Source organism: Budorcas taxicolor, chromosome 6 (assembly GCF_023091745.1).
Source record: "Budorcas taxicolor isolate Tak-1 chromosome 6, Takin1.1, whole genome shotgun sequence".
Lineage (NCBI taxonomy): Eukaryota > Metazoa > Chordata > Mammalia > Artiodactyla > Bovidae > Budorcas > Budorcas taxicolor.
Window position 1 is genome coordinate 67,202,853 of NC_068915.1, and position 14,946 is coordinate 67,217,798.

Genomic DNA, 14,946 nt, shown 5'->3' on the forward strand with positions numbered 1-14,946 from the left:
AGAATCTTGAAAAATAATAAAGCTGGAGGCATCACACTTCCTGATTTTGAACCAGATTACAGAAATATAATAATCAAAACAGTATGGTACAGGCACAAAAAGAGAAACATAGGCCAACGGAACAGAAACAGAGAAACTGGAACTAAACCCACACATGTATGGTTAAATAATCTTTAACATGGGCACCAAGAACACACAATAGGGAAAGGATAATCTCTCCCATAAATGGTGCTGGGAAATTCAAATATCCATATGCAAAATAATGAACCTGGACCCTAACCTTACACCATACACAAAATTAACTTTTGGATATGATACCAAAGCATGGGCAACAAAAGCCCAAATAAACTAACTAGGGCTACACCAAAATGAAAAGTTTTTTCACAGCAAAGGAAACAATCAACAGAATGAAAAGGCAAACCACAGAATGGGAAAAAATGTTTGTAAACCATTCATCTGATAAAGTGTTAATATCTAAAATAAATAAGGAACTCATTCAACTCAATAGCAAAAAAAAAAGCAAATATTTGACTGAAAAATGGGCAAAGGACAGAATACATATTTCATCAAAAAAGACACACAGGGAATTCCCTGGTGGTCCACTGGCTAGGACTCTGCACTTCCACTGCAGGGAGCACGGATTCAATCCCTGGTCAGGGAACTAATATCCCGCATGCCACAAGGCACAGCAAACAAAACACAAGACACACAAATGGTCAATATATATACGAAAAGGGGCTCGACGCCACAAACCATCAGGGGAATGCAAATCAAAACTACAATGAGATATCACTTCACACCTATTAGAATTACTCCAACAAAAACACAAGATGACAAACACTAGCAAGAAATATAAAAGGTAGAAAAAGAGGAATATTTGTATGCTGTTGGTGGAAATGCAAATTGGTACAGCCACTATGGAAAGCAGTATGGAGGTTCCTCAAGACATTAAAAATAGAACTACCATATGAACCAGCAATCCCACTTATGAGTACATATCCAAAGGAAACAAAATTAGTGTCTTAAAGGAATATCTGCACTCCCGTATACATAGCAACACTATTCACAACAGTCAAGATATGGTAACAATGTAAGTGTCCATCAGTGGGTGAATGAATAAAGACAATGTGGTGTGTGTGTGTGTGTATATGTGTGTGTGTATGTGTGTGTATGTATATATACATCCATTCTGCATGCATGTGTAGTGTATGTGTGTGTGTGTACACCTGTGTGTACATATATACATGCATCAGTTCAGTTCAGTTCAGTCTCTCAGTCGTGTCCAACTCTTTGCGACTCCAAGAATCGCAGCACGCCAAGCCTCCCTGTCCATCACCAACTCCTGGAGTTCACTCAGACTCATGTCCATCGAGTCAGTGATGCCATCCAGCCATCTCATCCTCTGTCATCCCCTTCTCCTCCTGCCCCCAATCCCTCCCAGCATCAAAGTCTTTTCCAATGAGTCAACTCTTCACATGAGGTGGCCAAAGTACTGGAGCTTCAGCTTTAGCATCATTTCTTCCAAAGAAATCCCAGGGTTGATCTCCTTCAGAATGGACTGGTTGGATCTCCTTGCAGTCCAAGGGACTCTCAAGAGTCTTCTCCAACACCACAGTTCAAAAGCATCAATTCTTTGGCACTCAGCCTTCTTCACAGTCCAACTCTCACATCCATACATGACTACTGGAAAAACCATAGCCTTGACTAGACGAACCTTAGTCGGCAAAGTAATGTCTCTGCTTTTATATATATATATTTATATATATATATATATACACACGTATATAAATATACACACACAGGCATGCAGAATGGAACATTATTCAACCATAAAAAAGAAGGAAATCCCATCAGTTGCAACAACGTGGATGAATCTGGAATAAACTATGTCAAGTGAAAAAGGTCAGTCAGAGAAAGACAAACACTGTATGGTATCCCTTATACATGGAATCTAAGCGGGGGTTAAAAAGAACAGAACTTGTATAAAGAGAGAGTATACTGGTGACTGCCAGGGGTTAGGGGATAGGGGAAATAAGAGATGTTGGTCAAAGGGTACAAACTTTCAGTTATAAGTTCTGAGTATCTAAGACATAGCATGATTACTACAGTTAATAATAGAGTGTTGTATACTTTCAGTTTCAGTTCAGTCGCTCAGTTGTGTCCGACTCTTTGTGACCCCATGAATTGCAGCACGCCAGGCCTCCCTGTCCATCACCAACTCCCAGAGTTCATTCAGACTCAAGTCCATCGAGTCGGTGACACCATCCAGCCATCTCATCCTCTGTCGTCCCCTTCTCCTCCTGCCCCCAATCCCTCCCAGCATCAGAGTCTTTTCCAATGAGTCAACTGTTCGCATGAGGTGGCCAAAGTACTACTTCAACAGGAACTAACAGTTCTACCAACATACTGAAAATAGACACACTGGGCAATAATAGGCAGAGAAGAAAAAGAGAAAGAAAAAAGAATGGAGGAGAAAGGGAGACAGAATAAGACAGAGGAAAATCAAGAAGTGTCTCTATCATAATAATTTAGAACCAGTAAAAGATTACTGATATTTTCTGGAGTTATTAACATGGCCCTCCATCTCTTCCAAATGAAGAAAATGAACCAAAGGATTTTTGTTATATAATAGTTTCTGCTTCTAGTCTAGAAAAGACCTTAGTATTAAGTCAAAAGATGAGTCAACCCTTAACTTACCCATTTATCACCATATGCAAATTATCTCACTTCTCTGATGCTAATTTCCCTATATAAGACAATGGTGCTCAGAAAATCTGTTATAACTGGCTACCTCATGAGATTCTTGTGAAGATCAAATATCAATGGAGGGTTATTAACTTGGAAATAAGACCACTGTAACTATATATACTACATGTATTAGATTTAATAAGATCTTTCTGTTAAAACTATTGGGCAAGTTAAATTTATCACATTTAAAAATAATGGGGAAATACTGTTGAGAACAAAACTTGGGTATGAATAAATCATTGCTTGTCTGCTGACAAAGCTATGGTTTTTCCAGTAGACTAGTCAAAGTTATTGTTTTTCCAGTAGTCATGTATTGATGTCAGAGTTGGACTATAAAAAAGCTAAGCACCAAAGAAATGATGCTTTTGAATTGTGGTGTTGGAGAAGACTCTTGAGAGTCCCTTGGACTGCAAGGAGATCCAACCAGTCAATCCTAAAGGAAATCAGTCCTGAATATTCATTGGAAGGACTTATGTTGAAGCTGAAACTCCAATACTTTGGCCACCTGATGTGAAGAACTGACTCATTGGAAAAGACCCTGATGCTGGGAGAGATTGAAGGCGGGAGGAGAAGGGGACGACAGGGGATGAGATGGTTGGATGGCATCACAGACTCGATGGACATGAGTTTGAGCAAGCTCCAGGAATTGATGATGGACAGGGAAGCCTGGCATGCTACAGTCCATGGGGTCACAAAGGGTCAGGCACGACTGAGTGACTGAACTGAACTGAACTGCTGACCCAGATTACAAAGGAATTTGGCCAGTGACAGGGAAGCAGGTGGTATGATTACCAGGTCTCTGTGGATGAAGCTGTTTCTCTCCAGGTACTCCATCCCTTCACACACATCTTGACACATGCTCAGCAGAATATCTCTACTGAAATGGCCTTGTCTCTGCCGGAGGAAATTCAGAAGGCATCCCCTCTCCATGAACTCAGTAACAATGTAAATGGGTTTCTGCTGCGTGCATACACCATAAAGTTGTACTAACTTCGGGTGTGTCAGTTTCCTGGGAGGGAAGTTAAGCATACAGAGAGTTACTGCAGAGAAAGAAACCACCAGGGCTGTTAGCTGATGAGGGGCCACTTCTGAATACAGAAAGGGGAACCAGAAAAAAACACAGAAACTTACATCATCACTTTAGCTTCTTCTATGAAGTCTTCCTCACACATGGCCCCTTCCCGAATAGCTTTGATGGCTACTTTGTACTGAGCTCGCCACTTGCCGAGCCTCACCACTCCGAACAGTCCACTCCCCAACTCCCTCATAAAGGTCAGCTCTGAAGGGTTAATCTCCCATTTTTCTGTGAGACAGAAGGAGAAAGTGGTTAAAGTTTAAGCAGGAGAACACAGTAGAAATCAGTGAGAAACAAACTATAACCGAAGTCAATCTAAAAATTCTACAATTAATACTATTACTGGTAAAACAGAGAGCAGACTTGCAACCTGCATGTAAACTACAGAAGGTGGCTTTCTACTCTCTAGGACGATGGACCCATTCTCAGCTGTCACAATAAAAGCAGAGTGAACTGAAGGAAAGAAGATGCTGCATAATCAGCTAATAATGGAGCTGAAAGTTAAAGGTGCTCTTTTTTTTTTTAAAAAACAAATACCTCCTCCTTTACCATTCTTCTCCTTCAGGTTTTTTTTTTCAAGTCCATCAAGTTGGAAAGAGTTTAACCTGTTTGAAAGGCTTTCACCAGTAGCACAAAGACAATCAAGTTGGATCTCTTCTCTACTAACCTCCATCTTTACATTCCTGTGAGTAGCCAACCAACCCCGGTGAGAACCAGGAAGACTGATATAATTTAGAAGTAACATGGTAATGCTTCTTTTTCACAAACAGGCAGGTTTTTTTTTTTTTTTTTGCCATATAATGAATAATGATGAAAACAGAAAACTTAGGGTTACTACAGCTATTAAGCATAATCATCTAACATTTCAGACTGTACAGACAGCTCCACTATGTGCAATCCTACGCATCTAAACTGGCCTTGTGATAATGGGTTCTTTACAAGAAAAATTACCCACACAACTACAAAAGGAGTTACCGTAGCTGAATCCTGCAGTAGTTGGTGCATTCTTCCCCTTTGTGCTAACTGGGTACCGCAGCCTTGTGACAAGTCCTAGAAATCAAAGAAAAGTATTGCAATTGAATTCACTCTGAATCATTCCGCATAGTAAAACACTAAACTAGAAATTCACCACAAAATTCATTCCTTTATTCACTTACTGCTCATCTTCTGTATGTACATACAGCCCTGTGCTGCTGCGGCTAAGTCACTTCAGTAGGGTCCGACTCTGTGTAACCCCAGAGACGGCAGCCCACCAGGCTCCCCCATTCCTGGGATTCTCCAGGCAAGAACACTGGAGTGGGTTGCCATTTCCTTCTCCTGTGCTATATGCTGGCAAAAAGTAAAGGAAGGAAGGAAGGAAGATGATCCTACGTTGTCAAAAGCAAGTCTGTGTGCCTGATGCACAGTGAGGCCAAACAAACCAAAATGTCAGAGTTCGGAGCAGATAAAGGTTTATTGCAGGGCCGAGCAAGGAGAATGTGTGGCTTGTACTCAAAAGACTCAAACTCCCCAAAAGCCTTTCAACAAGGGTTTTAAAGACAGTGCTGTGGGAGGAGATCATCTGATGAGTGATTAGTTCATGGACCTTCTACTGACTGGTGGTAGGTAACAGCGTGATGTTTCAGGAATCTCAGTCATCAGCCTTCTAGTTCCAACCAGTCTGGGGTCTACCTGCTAGTGGTCAGCAGGCAGTCACCTTCCTGCACCTGGATGGGGGTCTTAGTTTCTTCAGAGCAACTCAAAGGTATGCATCAGATTGTTATCTATATACTTTCAGGAAGAACTAGGAGTCCGGTAACTGTAATCATGAACTGCTTGAGCCTGTCCTTGGGATTTCAGGAGAGGCTTTTCTTTTTTAAACAAACAAGAAATGGGAAACACACAGGGGTTTTTGTACCCAGGAAGGCCCCACAGGGTTCTACTTGGTTTCACTACTGAGTTGACAATTTCATATTTTTTAAATATACATATGTTTTTATTCATTCAACATTATTTTTTTAAATGCAGTGTTTATCAGGCACCATGCTAGCATACTGTCTTCGCAAACACTTTAAAGGATGTTTAAAGTTAGTTTCCAAAAATTAGTATCAATTATTGTATCATGTTCTTTCCCAGTATGATTTGAATTATAAAATGGAACTACAGTAGTCTACTAAAAATTAAAGCGATTCACCTGACATAACTCTGTATTTGTAATCTCAGCATAAAAACTGGACTCTATAAGGAGGGAGATGGGAGGGAGGTTCAAGAGGGAAGGGACATATGTATACCTATGGCTGATTCATGCTGATGTTTGGCAGAAACCAACAAAATTCTGTAAAGCAATTATCCTTCAATTAAAAAATAAATTTAAAAAATAAAGCATTTAGTAGAGAAAAAAACAAAAAATTGGACTCTACAACATTAACGATTGGGAATACCAGCTACTGGAAATCAGAGATGTACCTTAAATCCTTTAACTTAAGTTGCTTAAGTACTAAATAAGAAATCCCAGGTATTTCACCTATAGATACCTTGTAGCACAATGTGTTTTCTCTAGTATACCATATCTCATAGTAATTTAATATTCTCATGTACTTCTCTGTCTCTCCCACCAGATGGTAAGATTAATAACATCTAGTTCACCATAGTCTCCCTACAGCCTGACATAGCTACTGGTATGCAGTAGGCATTTAATACATGTTTCTGAAATGAATTAACTGAGATAATGATGAAGAATAAAATTCACACAAGAACAAATAGAAATGGGGGAATGTGAACACTGAAAAATAATAGAATAAAAGATTAAAAAAAGTTCTTTGGGGGTAAGTTGATATGAAATTTGTTCATCAATATTACACACAGAGTTGCTATATGATCTAGCAAATCCATTCTTAGGTAAGTACCCAAGAAAAATGCAACATGTCCCCAGGCAAAAACTTGTACACATATGTTCATAGCAGCATAACTGAAAACAGCCAAAAGGTAGAGACAACCCGAATGTCCATCAACTAATGAATGACACCAAACGGATAAACAAATCCACACAATGGATGATTATTCATCAGTGAAAAGGAATAGAGTACTTAAAGAGGCTCTGACATACTATACTCAAAGAAGTTAGTCACAATAGACCACATATTGTATGATTCCATTTACATGAAAAATCCAGAACAGGCAAATCTGTAGAGAGAGAAAGTAGACTAGTGGTTGCCTAGAGCTGGACTGGTGGAGTGGGTTGAAGTGAAGTCGCTCAGTCGTGTCCGACTCTTTGCAATCCCGTGGACTATAGCCCACCAGGCTCCTCTGTCCATGGGATTCTCCAGGCAAGAATACTGGAGTGGGTTGTCATTCCCTTTAGGTGGTGACTACTAATGGGTTCAAGATTTCTTTGTGGGGGGTAGTAAAAATGACCTTAGATTATGGTGACAGTTGACACAACTCTGTAAATTACTAATTTATGAACATATCATACAGATGAACTTTAAATTATATTTCAATAACTGTTTCTATCATTATCTGAGAAAAGTAAAGAGAGTCAAATAGCAACAGTCTTGGCAAAAGCCTTCAATAAGATATCCAAAGTTAATTTTCCATAAATTGGGTTGGATGCTTGGCTAACCTCTACTCAGTTAGACCTTTAAAGTCAAAAGCTAGAAACCTCTCTGTTTCATCCTGTGGAGCCTCAATGGGCAAAACTGTGGCCTCTGGTTTTGTTTTTGCTGTTTGGTTTATTCCCATTCAGTTGCAAGTGTAGCAGAGATTCAGGAAGATGGGAAACTTGTCTGGGACACTATTACTCTGGTCTCTAGAAGCCTCTAACACAGACCTAAACCCAAGCTGTTCATCTGGTGGCTTCTGTGACAACTCTGACACAGACATATGTTGAATTTTAGTCTGGTACTGTTAAAGGAAAAAAAAAAAATTCAAAGACACTGTCACAGACAGACGGTTCGGCAGGCTTCATTCAGCACCACTGTGACAGGTATTGGGACCACAGCAATGGGATTTTAGAATAGGGGAGAGAGACGGACTCAACTCCAAATACAGCATGGGCAAGCGAAAGCTGACAGCCAAGGAGAAGAGTGGGGTTCAGTGGGTGAAAATTACTACAAGAAACACCAGTGGAGGGAGGAGTGGGGATGGTTCTAGCTAAGCCAATCTAGCAGGAATCTTGCCACAAGATTATTCTCGCTGAAGATAAGCCAGGATGCCTGACAATCACCCAGGGGATGACTGGAGATGAGGAACTCAATCAGATACTGAGGGTGCTTAGATATATATCAGATCTCAAGGGTAAGAGGTTCTGGTTAAACTGACATAGCAGGGTTATTGCTAAAATTGGACTTTATAAGAAAATGTACTGATGGACCTAGGAGATGGTTCCAGAGCCTAAAGTTTGGTCAAGCAAAGAGTGTTTGTCAGCACCAAGGGTATAAATCACAAAAATGTGAACATTTGCCACCTACAACAAGAATAACTTGCATTTAAAGGTCAAGACTGTACTTCTTTAGTCATTATTTCTGATTTTTCTTTGTATATATCATTTCCTTAATATGCAATCATTTTAAATCAATGACATTCTACAACTAATTACAATATAAAATTGCTCAAGGAAGAACTCATCACAATGTCTAATTATTCTAATCATATTTGAAATAGGTTTTAACAGCTCACTTACCTGCTGCATTGTGCTTATGATATTCAATAATCTCAGGAATTGAACCAAAAGCATGTTTTTCTGCCAGATAATACTTCTTTGGAGATGTCATTGTTTCCTTTATATGGTAATGCCTGAAACCTGAGGAACCCTCGCTGTAACAAAAATCCAAATGTGTTAGAACTAAGTTGGAATAACATAACTTCACTTGTAAAATATTTTCTACTAGGGTCCCTACATATAGCCCCATCTAGTCTCCAACACAAATTTTATTTTTCCCCATGTTCTTCTTAGTTTTACCTCTCAAATTAGCAGATGAGATTTAAAGTGGTCACTGATAACATCATTGATCTCTTGCATGAGATTGTGGAAAAGAATTTCTACCAACTCTTTACTAATAAAGTCTTAAAATAGCAATTAGCTGGCTACTGCTTTTTGTCCCTGCTATTGATGTTACAAATGTTCAGAGGACCTCTAAAAGTGAATAAACTGAACTTATAAAACATGTACAACTTCTGTTTTAGATATCTTTCTGTAACACAGATCTTGAGTCATCTGCTGAAAGTCCTTTTCAGAGAACTCTTGCTGGTGTTAAGATAAAACTCAGGCTTCACATTTCCTTCTCAGGTTCCCCTCTCCTCCCTTGCCCTACCTCTCCCATTCTACAATCTAGTTACAATACGCTTTGCTCAGCTCACCAAGTGCTCCTTCACTTCTGAGTCCAGCAATTTCCTGTGTCAGAAACACTTGTTCCCCTCCCTCCAACCTCCACCTGCCTCACCCATCAGGTCTTAGATTGGATGTCAGTAGGCAGTATTAATGACTAACTCAGATGTGTCTGGGCTATGTACCCCCGTACCCTGCCACACATACACTCTGCCCAGCACTCACTCATCTATACCAGCACTGCCTGTTTGCTTCTCTGAAAGAAGCTCCCACCAGGCGACTGGAGGGCTGGTTCTGTGTGTGCTTTGCTCAGTGTGGGAGCCTTAGCACCTAGCACAGTACAAAGTAATTATCTGTGGAATGCTGCTAAGATTTCTGTGTGTGTGCTCAGTCCCTCAGTGGTGTCTGACTGTAGCCAGTAGACCGTAGACTGTAGCCAGTCAGGTTCCTCGGTCCATGAAAGTTTCCAGGTAAGAACACTGGAGTGGGTTGTCATTTCCTACTCCAGGGGATCTTCCAGACTCAGAGATCAAACCCAAGTCTCTTGCATTGGCAGTTGTATTCTTTACTGGGCCACCTGGGAAGTCCCAAGGTTTCAATAGCCATTCTCAACAAATACATATACAGAAAATGAGGAAAATTACTCGATATGAATACAAACATGTTATAGACTTTACGGCTTCCTGGTGGCTCAGACAGTAAAGAATCCGCCTGCAATGTGGGAGAGCTTGATTTGATCCCTGGGTCAGGAAGATCCCTTGCAGGAGGGCATGGCAACCCACCCCAGTGTTCTTGCCTGGAGAATCCCCATGGACAGAGGAGCCTGGTGAACTACAGTCCATGGGGTCACAAAGAGTCGGACACAACTGAGCAACTAAGCTCAGCACCGCACATAGACTTTAGCAATCAAGTTCAGATTTTTAAATTCTGAATTGCAGCTTATTTTTCAGGAATCCATGCAAACTATATAAGAACTGTATTCAAAGATTCTGAATTAAAAGAGAGAGAGATTACTTACCCTCCAAACTTTGTATAAAGGGAGACTGTGTACATGCCTGGTTGACTGGAATCTCTTACCATAAAACCACCTTCTTTATCCTAAAATCCAAGTTAAGAAAAATTTTATGTCAATCCAATACCAACACCATACAGAAGATCCAATAACCCCATCTTATGATTTTATGATTATTATCCTCTGCCTAGAAAATCTGGTTGGAGAAGCACAATTTACCAATAGGTAAGTCATCCACGTGACCTTTCACTTCACATTACTGGACCGTGAGATTAGTTAAAGAAAGCACACTCATAATTCCCCATAGTTGCAACTCTTCACACACACACTAGTAGGAGACATTTCAACAAGATAATCTCTCAGGGCCTTTTCAGAACTGACAGACAAGGTTTTGCAATTCCTTTACTTCCTGGACATTTGGGGAAACAGTTACTGAAAAAGGTATTTCTTAACAACTGGGTTTCATTTCATACATTTTTCATATTTGCTAGAAGTCCTGAATCCTAACTCAATATCATCTTTGTCCACATAGCATTTTTCCTGTAAATATCTCAGTGTTCTTTATAGAAACACTTTAAAAAGTCCTTAATTCTCCTAGAAATCTATGTTAAATATCACTCTTTACAAAAGGAGAGACGGAAGCACAAGCAAGTTAAGCAGAGAAAACCAAAAGGCCAAAACATACTGAATGGTCAAAAGATAAATCCTCATCAAGTTCTAAGCCAAAGAGCAAGAAACAGAAGTTAGGAACCTCAAACACCTCTCCACCAATAACGCCACAGTCAGTCTCCATCACTGAACGTGCTTGGGAAGTGTGCCTAGCAGATGAAAATAAAACAGTTTTTCCTTATTCCTAGGAAAGACAATGGAATGAAATAAAGCCCCCAAAACAAATCCGATAAGAACAATTAGGGACAATGATCATAATAATTTATTGGTCAGTAAAACTGTTTTTCCCCTGAGTTACTTAACATTATTTGCTTACACAAAATTTCCTGGAAATGATTTCACTCTATGAAGCTATTCCTTTTCTTTGCTGGAAGATTTTCTAGTAAAACACATTTTGTTTGTTTGCTTGCTTATTTTCTTTTGTTTTTGGCTGCACTGTATGGCATATGAGGTCTTAGTTTCCCAACCAGGGATCAACCAGGTGCCCACTGCAGTGGGGAAGCAGAGTCTTAACCGCTGGACCACCAAGGAAGGCCCTAGTAAAACACACACTTATTGAAAACTTACTCTTATGTTATATGTGGACCTACTCAGTCCTCCAAACAGTCTTTGGAGGTGGGTACTATTATCCCCTTACCTGTTTACAGGTGAGGAAATGAAGCACAGAAAGGTTGGAAATTTGCCCCAGGTCAAACAGATAGTAAACAGCAGGGCCAGGATTTAGACCCTAAGCCTTCTAGGTACCCACTGCCCTACAGCGGCCTTTCACTGTGGAGCCACCCACAGAATGGGAAGAGAGGTGACATGTCATATGAATCAAGCATCAGTTGAGTTCAGTTCAGTCACTCAGGTGTGTCTGACTCTTTGCAACTGCATGGACGGCAGCATGCCAGAATTCCCTGTCCATCACCAACTCCCGAGGCTTGCTCAAACTCATGTCAGTAGAGTCAGAAATGCCATCCAACCATCCCATCCTCTGCTGTCCCTTTCTCCTCCTGACTTCGATCTTTCCCACCATCAGGATCTTTTCCAATGAGTCAGTTCTTTGCATCAAGCGGCCAAAGTATTAGAGTTTCAGCTTCAGCATCAGTCCTTCCAATGAATATTCAGGACTGATTTCCTTTAGGATCGACTGGTTTGATCTCCTTGCAAACCAAGGGACTCTCAAGTCTTCTCCAACACCACAGTTTAAAAGCATCAATTCTTCAGTGCTCAGCTTTCTTTAGAGTCCAGCTCTCATATCCATGCGTGACTAATAAAAAAACCATAGTTTTGACTAGACGGATCTTTGTCGGCAAAGTAATGTCTCTGCTTTTTAATATGCTATCTAGGTTGGTCATAGCTTTTCTTCCAAGGAGCAAATGTCTTTTAATTTCATGGCTGCAGTCACCATCTGCAGTGATTTGGAGCCCAAGAAAATAAAGTCTGTCACTGTTTCCATTGTTTCTCCATCTATTTCCCATGAAGTGATGGGACCAGATGCCATGATCTTAGTTTTCTGAATGCTAGACTTTAAGCCAACTTCTTCCCTCTCCTCTTTCACTTTCATCAAAAGGCTCTTTAGTTCCTCTTTGCTATCTGCCATAAGGGTGGCATCATCTGTGTATATGAGGTTATTGATATTTCTCCCAGCAATCTTGATTTCAGCTTGTCCTTCAACCAGTCTGCATGATGTACTCTGCATATAAGTTAAACAAGCAAGGTGACAATATACAGCTTCGACATACTCCTTTCCCAATTTGGAACCGGTCTGTTGTTCCATGTCTGGTTCTAACTGTTGCTTTTTGACCTGCATACAGATTTCTCAAGAGGCAGGTAAGGTGGTCTGGTATTCCCATCTCTTAAAGAATGTTCCAGTTTTTTGTGATCCACACCGTCAAAGGCTTTGGCATAGTCAATAAAGCAGAAGTAGGTGTTTTTCTGGAACTCTCTGCTTTTTCGATGATCCAATGGATGTTGGCAATTTGATCTCTGAATCAAGCATGATCACCTGCTCTTGCTCTGTTCCAGTATGGGCTTTCCAGGTGGCACTGGTGGCAAAGAACCTGCCTGCCAATGCAGGAGATGTAAAAGACATGGGTTCAATCCCTGGGTCCGGAGGATCCCCTGGAGGAGGAAATGGCAACCCACTCCAGTTTTCTTGCCTGGAGAATCCCATGGACAGAGGAGCCTGGCAGGCTACAGTCCATAGGGTCACAAAGAGTCAGACACAACTGAAGCAACTTAGCATGCATGCATGTACTGCTCTCTCAACATAAACTACAGGAAATAAGCAATAAGCACCCAACCCAACCAAACCTCAACTAGGGATAATAAGCAGGAGATAAAATGAGAAAGCACAGGTTTAAAAGAACTATTACTAAATAGAATAACTAGGTCATAAATGCAGAGAACTGTAGAGGCCATCTTTTAATACAACATCTCTGCCTTACAGATGTAAAAAACAGACTAGAAAAGTCACAGCTAGACTTGGATGGGTCTCCTTATTCAGTCCACTTAGCTTCCTCTAGACTAGATTTCATCTTGCCACTGTAATTCTTTCTAAAGTGCAAGAATTTTAGCACATTTCTAAGGGCAACTAAATACTGTGTTAACACTTCATTTATAAAAGATAGCATGTAAGACTGATGTTAAAACTGTTTTAAAACAACTTGAGGCAAAAAAGAAAAATACATATAAGTACTAACATTAAGGTAGCAAATGATAAATCAGTAAGAAACAGTAAAGAAAATGTTGGCCATGTATAGCTATTATCCACTGTTATAAGTCTGTTGACAGCAGTTTGAGCAAACTCCTGGAGATAGTGAAGGACGGGGAAGCCTGGCCTGCTGCAGTCCATGGGGTCGCAAAAAGTCAGACATGACTGGGCGACTGAACAATAGTGAGTTTTTTCCCCCCTTGAAAAACACACACTGGAGTTCTGATCCCTGGTACTTCAGAATGTGACCTTCTGTGGAGATTTACAGAGGCAATCAAGAGAAAATGAGGCCATGGGGCGGGAAGCCCTACTTCTATGTGGCTGGAGTCCTTATAAAGGGGAAATCTGGACGTAGAGCCAGATATGCACAGAGGGAAGAACCACAGGGAGAAAGGGAGAGAGGCCTCATTCAGATCCCTCCCTCACAGCCCCCGAAGGAGCCCCGACTGCTGACAGCTGGATTTCAGGTTTCTAACCTTCGGATCCGTGAAACAACAAACTCCTGCTTGTGGTACTTTAGCACAGCACTCAGTGTGTGGTACTTTGTTTACAGTAGCCCCAGGAAACAAATATAGCAGCCTTCACTTTTAAATGACTTAAAAAAAAATTTTGTACTTACATCATGGTATTTTTTTAGGCTTTGGTCACAGAGGTAGGTGGAATTACTAATCAGGAATTCATTTCAATTGATTCTGTGCTGGAACCAAACCCACAAAACAAGTACAAACACTTACCTCACTTCTAAGGAGTTGCTCGGCTTTGCTCCTATTCATATTTCTGCAATACCATCTGAACAGAAAAAGATATGTTTAAGACCTGAGGTATTTTAATTGTTCTGTTTTTTTTTAGAATTAGCAAGGCAATACTGCTCACCATTGACAAACAATAAATAAGAACAAGATATCATGCATATTCTCTATAAAATAGAAAACCACTAGTAACATTTGGATGTACATACTTGTGGCCTTTTTCTACCCATATTTTTATAAAGACCCATATGTATGCTAACATTCTCATTTTCATTATTAAAGTGAGATCAAACTATACTTGCTGTATCAGAACCTGGATTTTTTCACTTAACAGTGTATCACACACATCTTTGCAAAGCAATATAGTTCACATTCTGGATGTGCCATAATTTATTTAAGCTCTTCTTTATTAGTTAACATAAAAATCATTTCTAATTTTTCACTATTATAATAACAGCAAGAATGAATTTTACCCCACAGATTCAAATATGCAGGAAATGTCACTACAATATTGTCTTTAATTCAAATTAAATCTAATCCCAAGCCTCCATCCCACCAACAGGCAGTAGATTTCATCTCAACTTATCATGAAGACTCCCCTAGTGAACTTCACAAAGGTCCCAAGTGTTGAAAGAAACAGAGCAAAACAGAAGAGGAGGCCTCCTGGGTCTTCCAGACGTACTGCTTCTA

The 14,946-nt window shown here is 40.3% G+C and overlaps 1 protein-coding gene across 1 annotated transcript in view; it reads right to left on the reverse strand.

Moving 5' to 3' along the window:
• TEC (tec protein tyrosine kinase) overlaps nt 1-14,946 on the reverse strand; it is a 141,941-nt gene that overhangs the window by 8,321 nt on the left and 118,674 nt on the right. Inside the window, exons 9-14 of the mRNA XM_052641863.1 lie at nt 14,242-14,296; nt 10,147-10,226; nt 8,484-8,617; nt 4,799-4,873; nt 3,880-4,051; nt 3,541-3,757 (exon numbers count right to left, since the gene is read on the reverse strand). Coding sequence (XP_052497823.1) covers nt 3,541-3,757; nt 3,880-4,051; nt 4,799-4,873; nt 8,484-8,617; nt 10,147-10,226; nt 14,242-14,296 — 733 coding nt within the window. The remainder of the gene's footprint in view (nt 1-3,540; nt 3,758-3,879; nt 4,052-4,798; nt 4,874-8,483; nt 8,618-10,146; nt 10,227-14,241; nt 14,297-14,946) is intronic.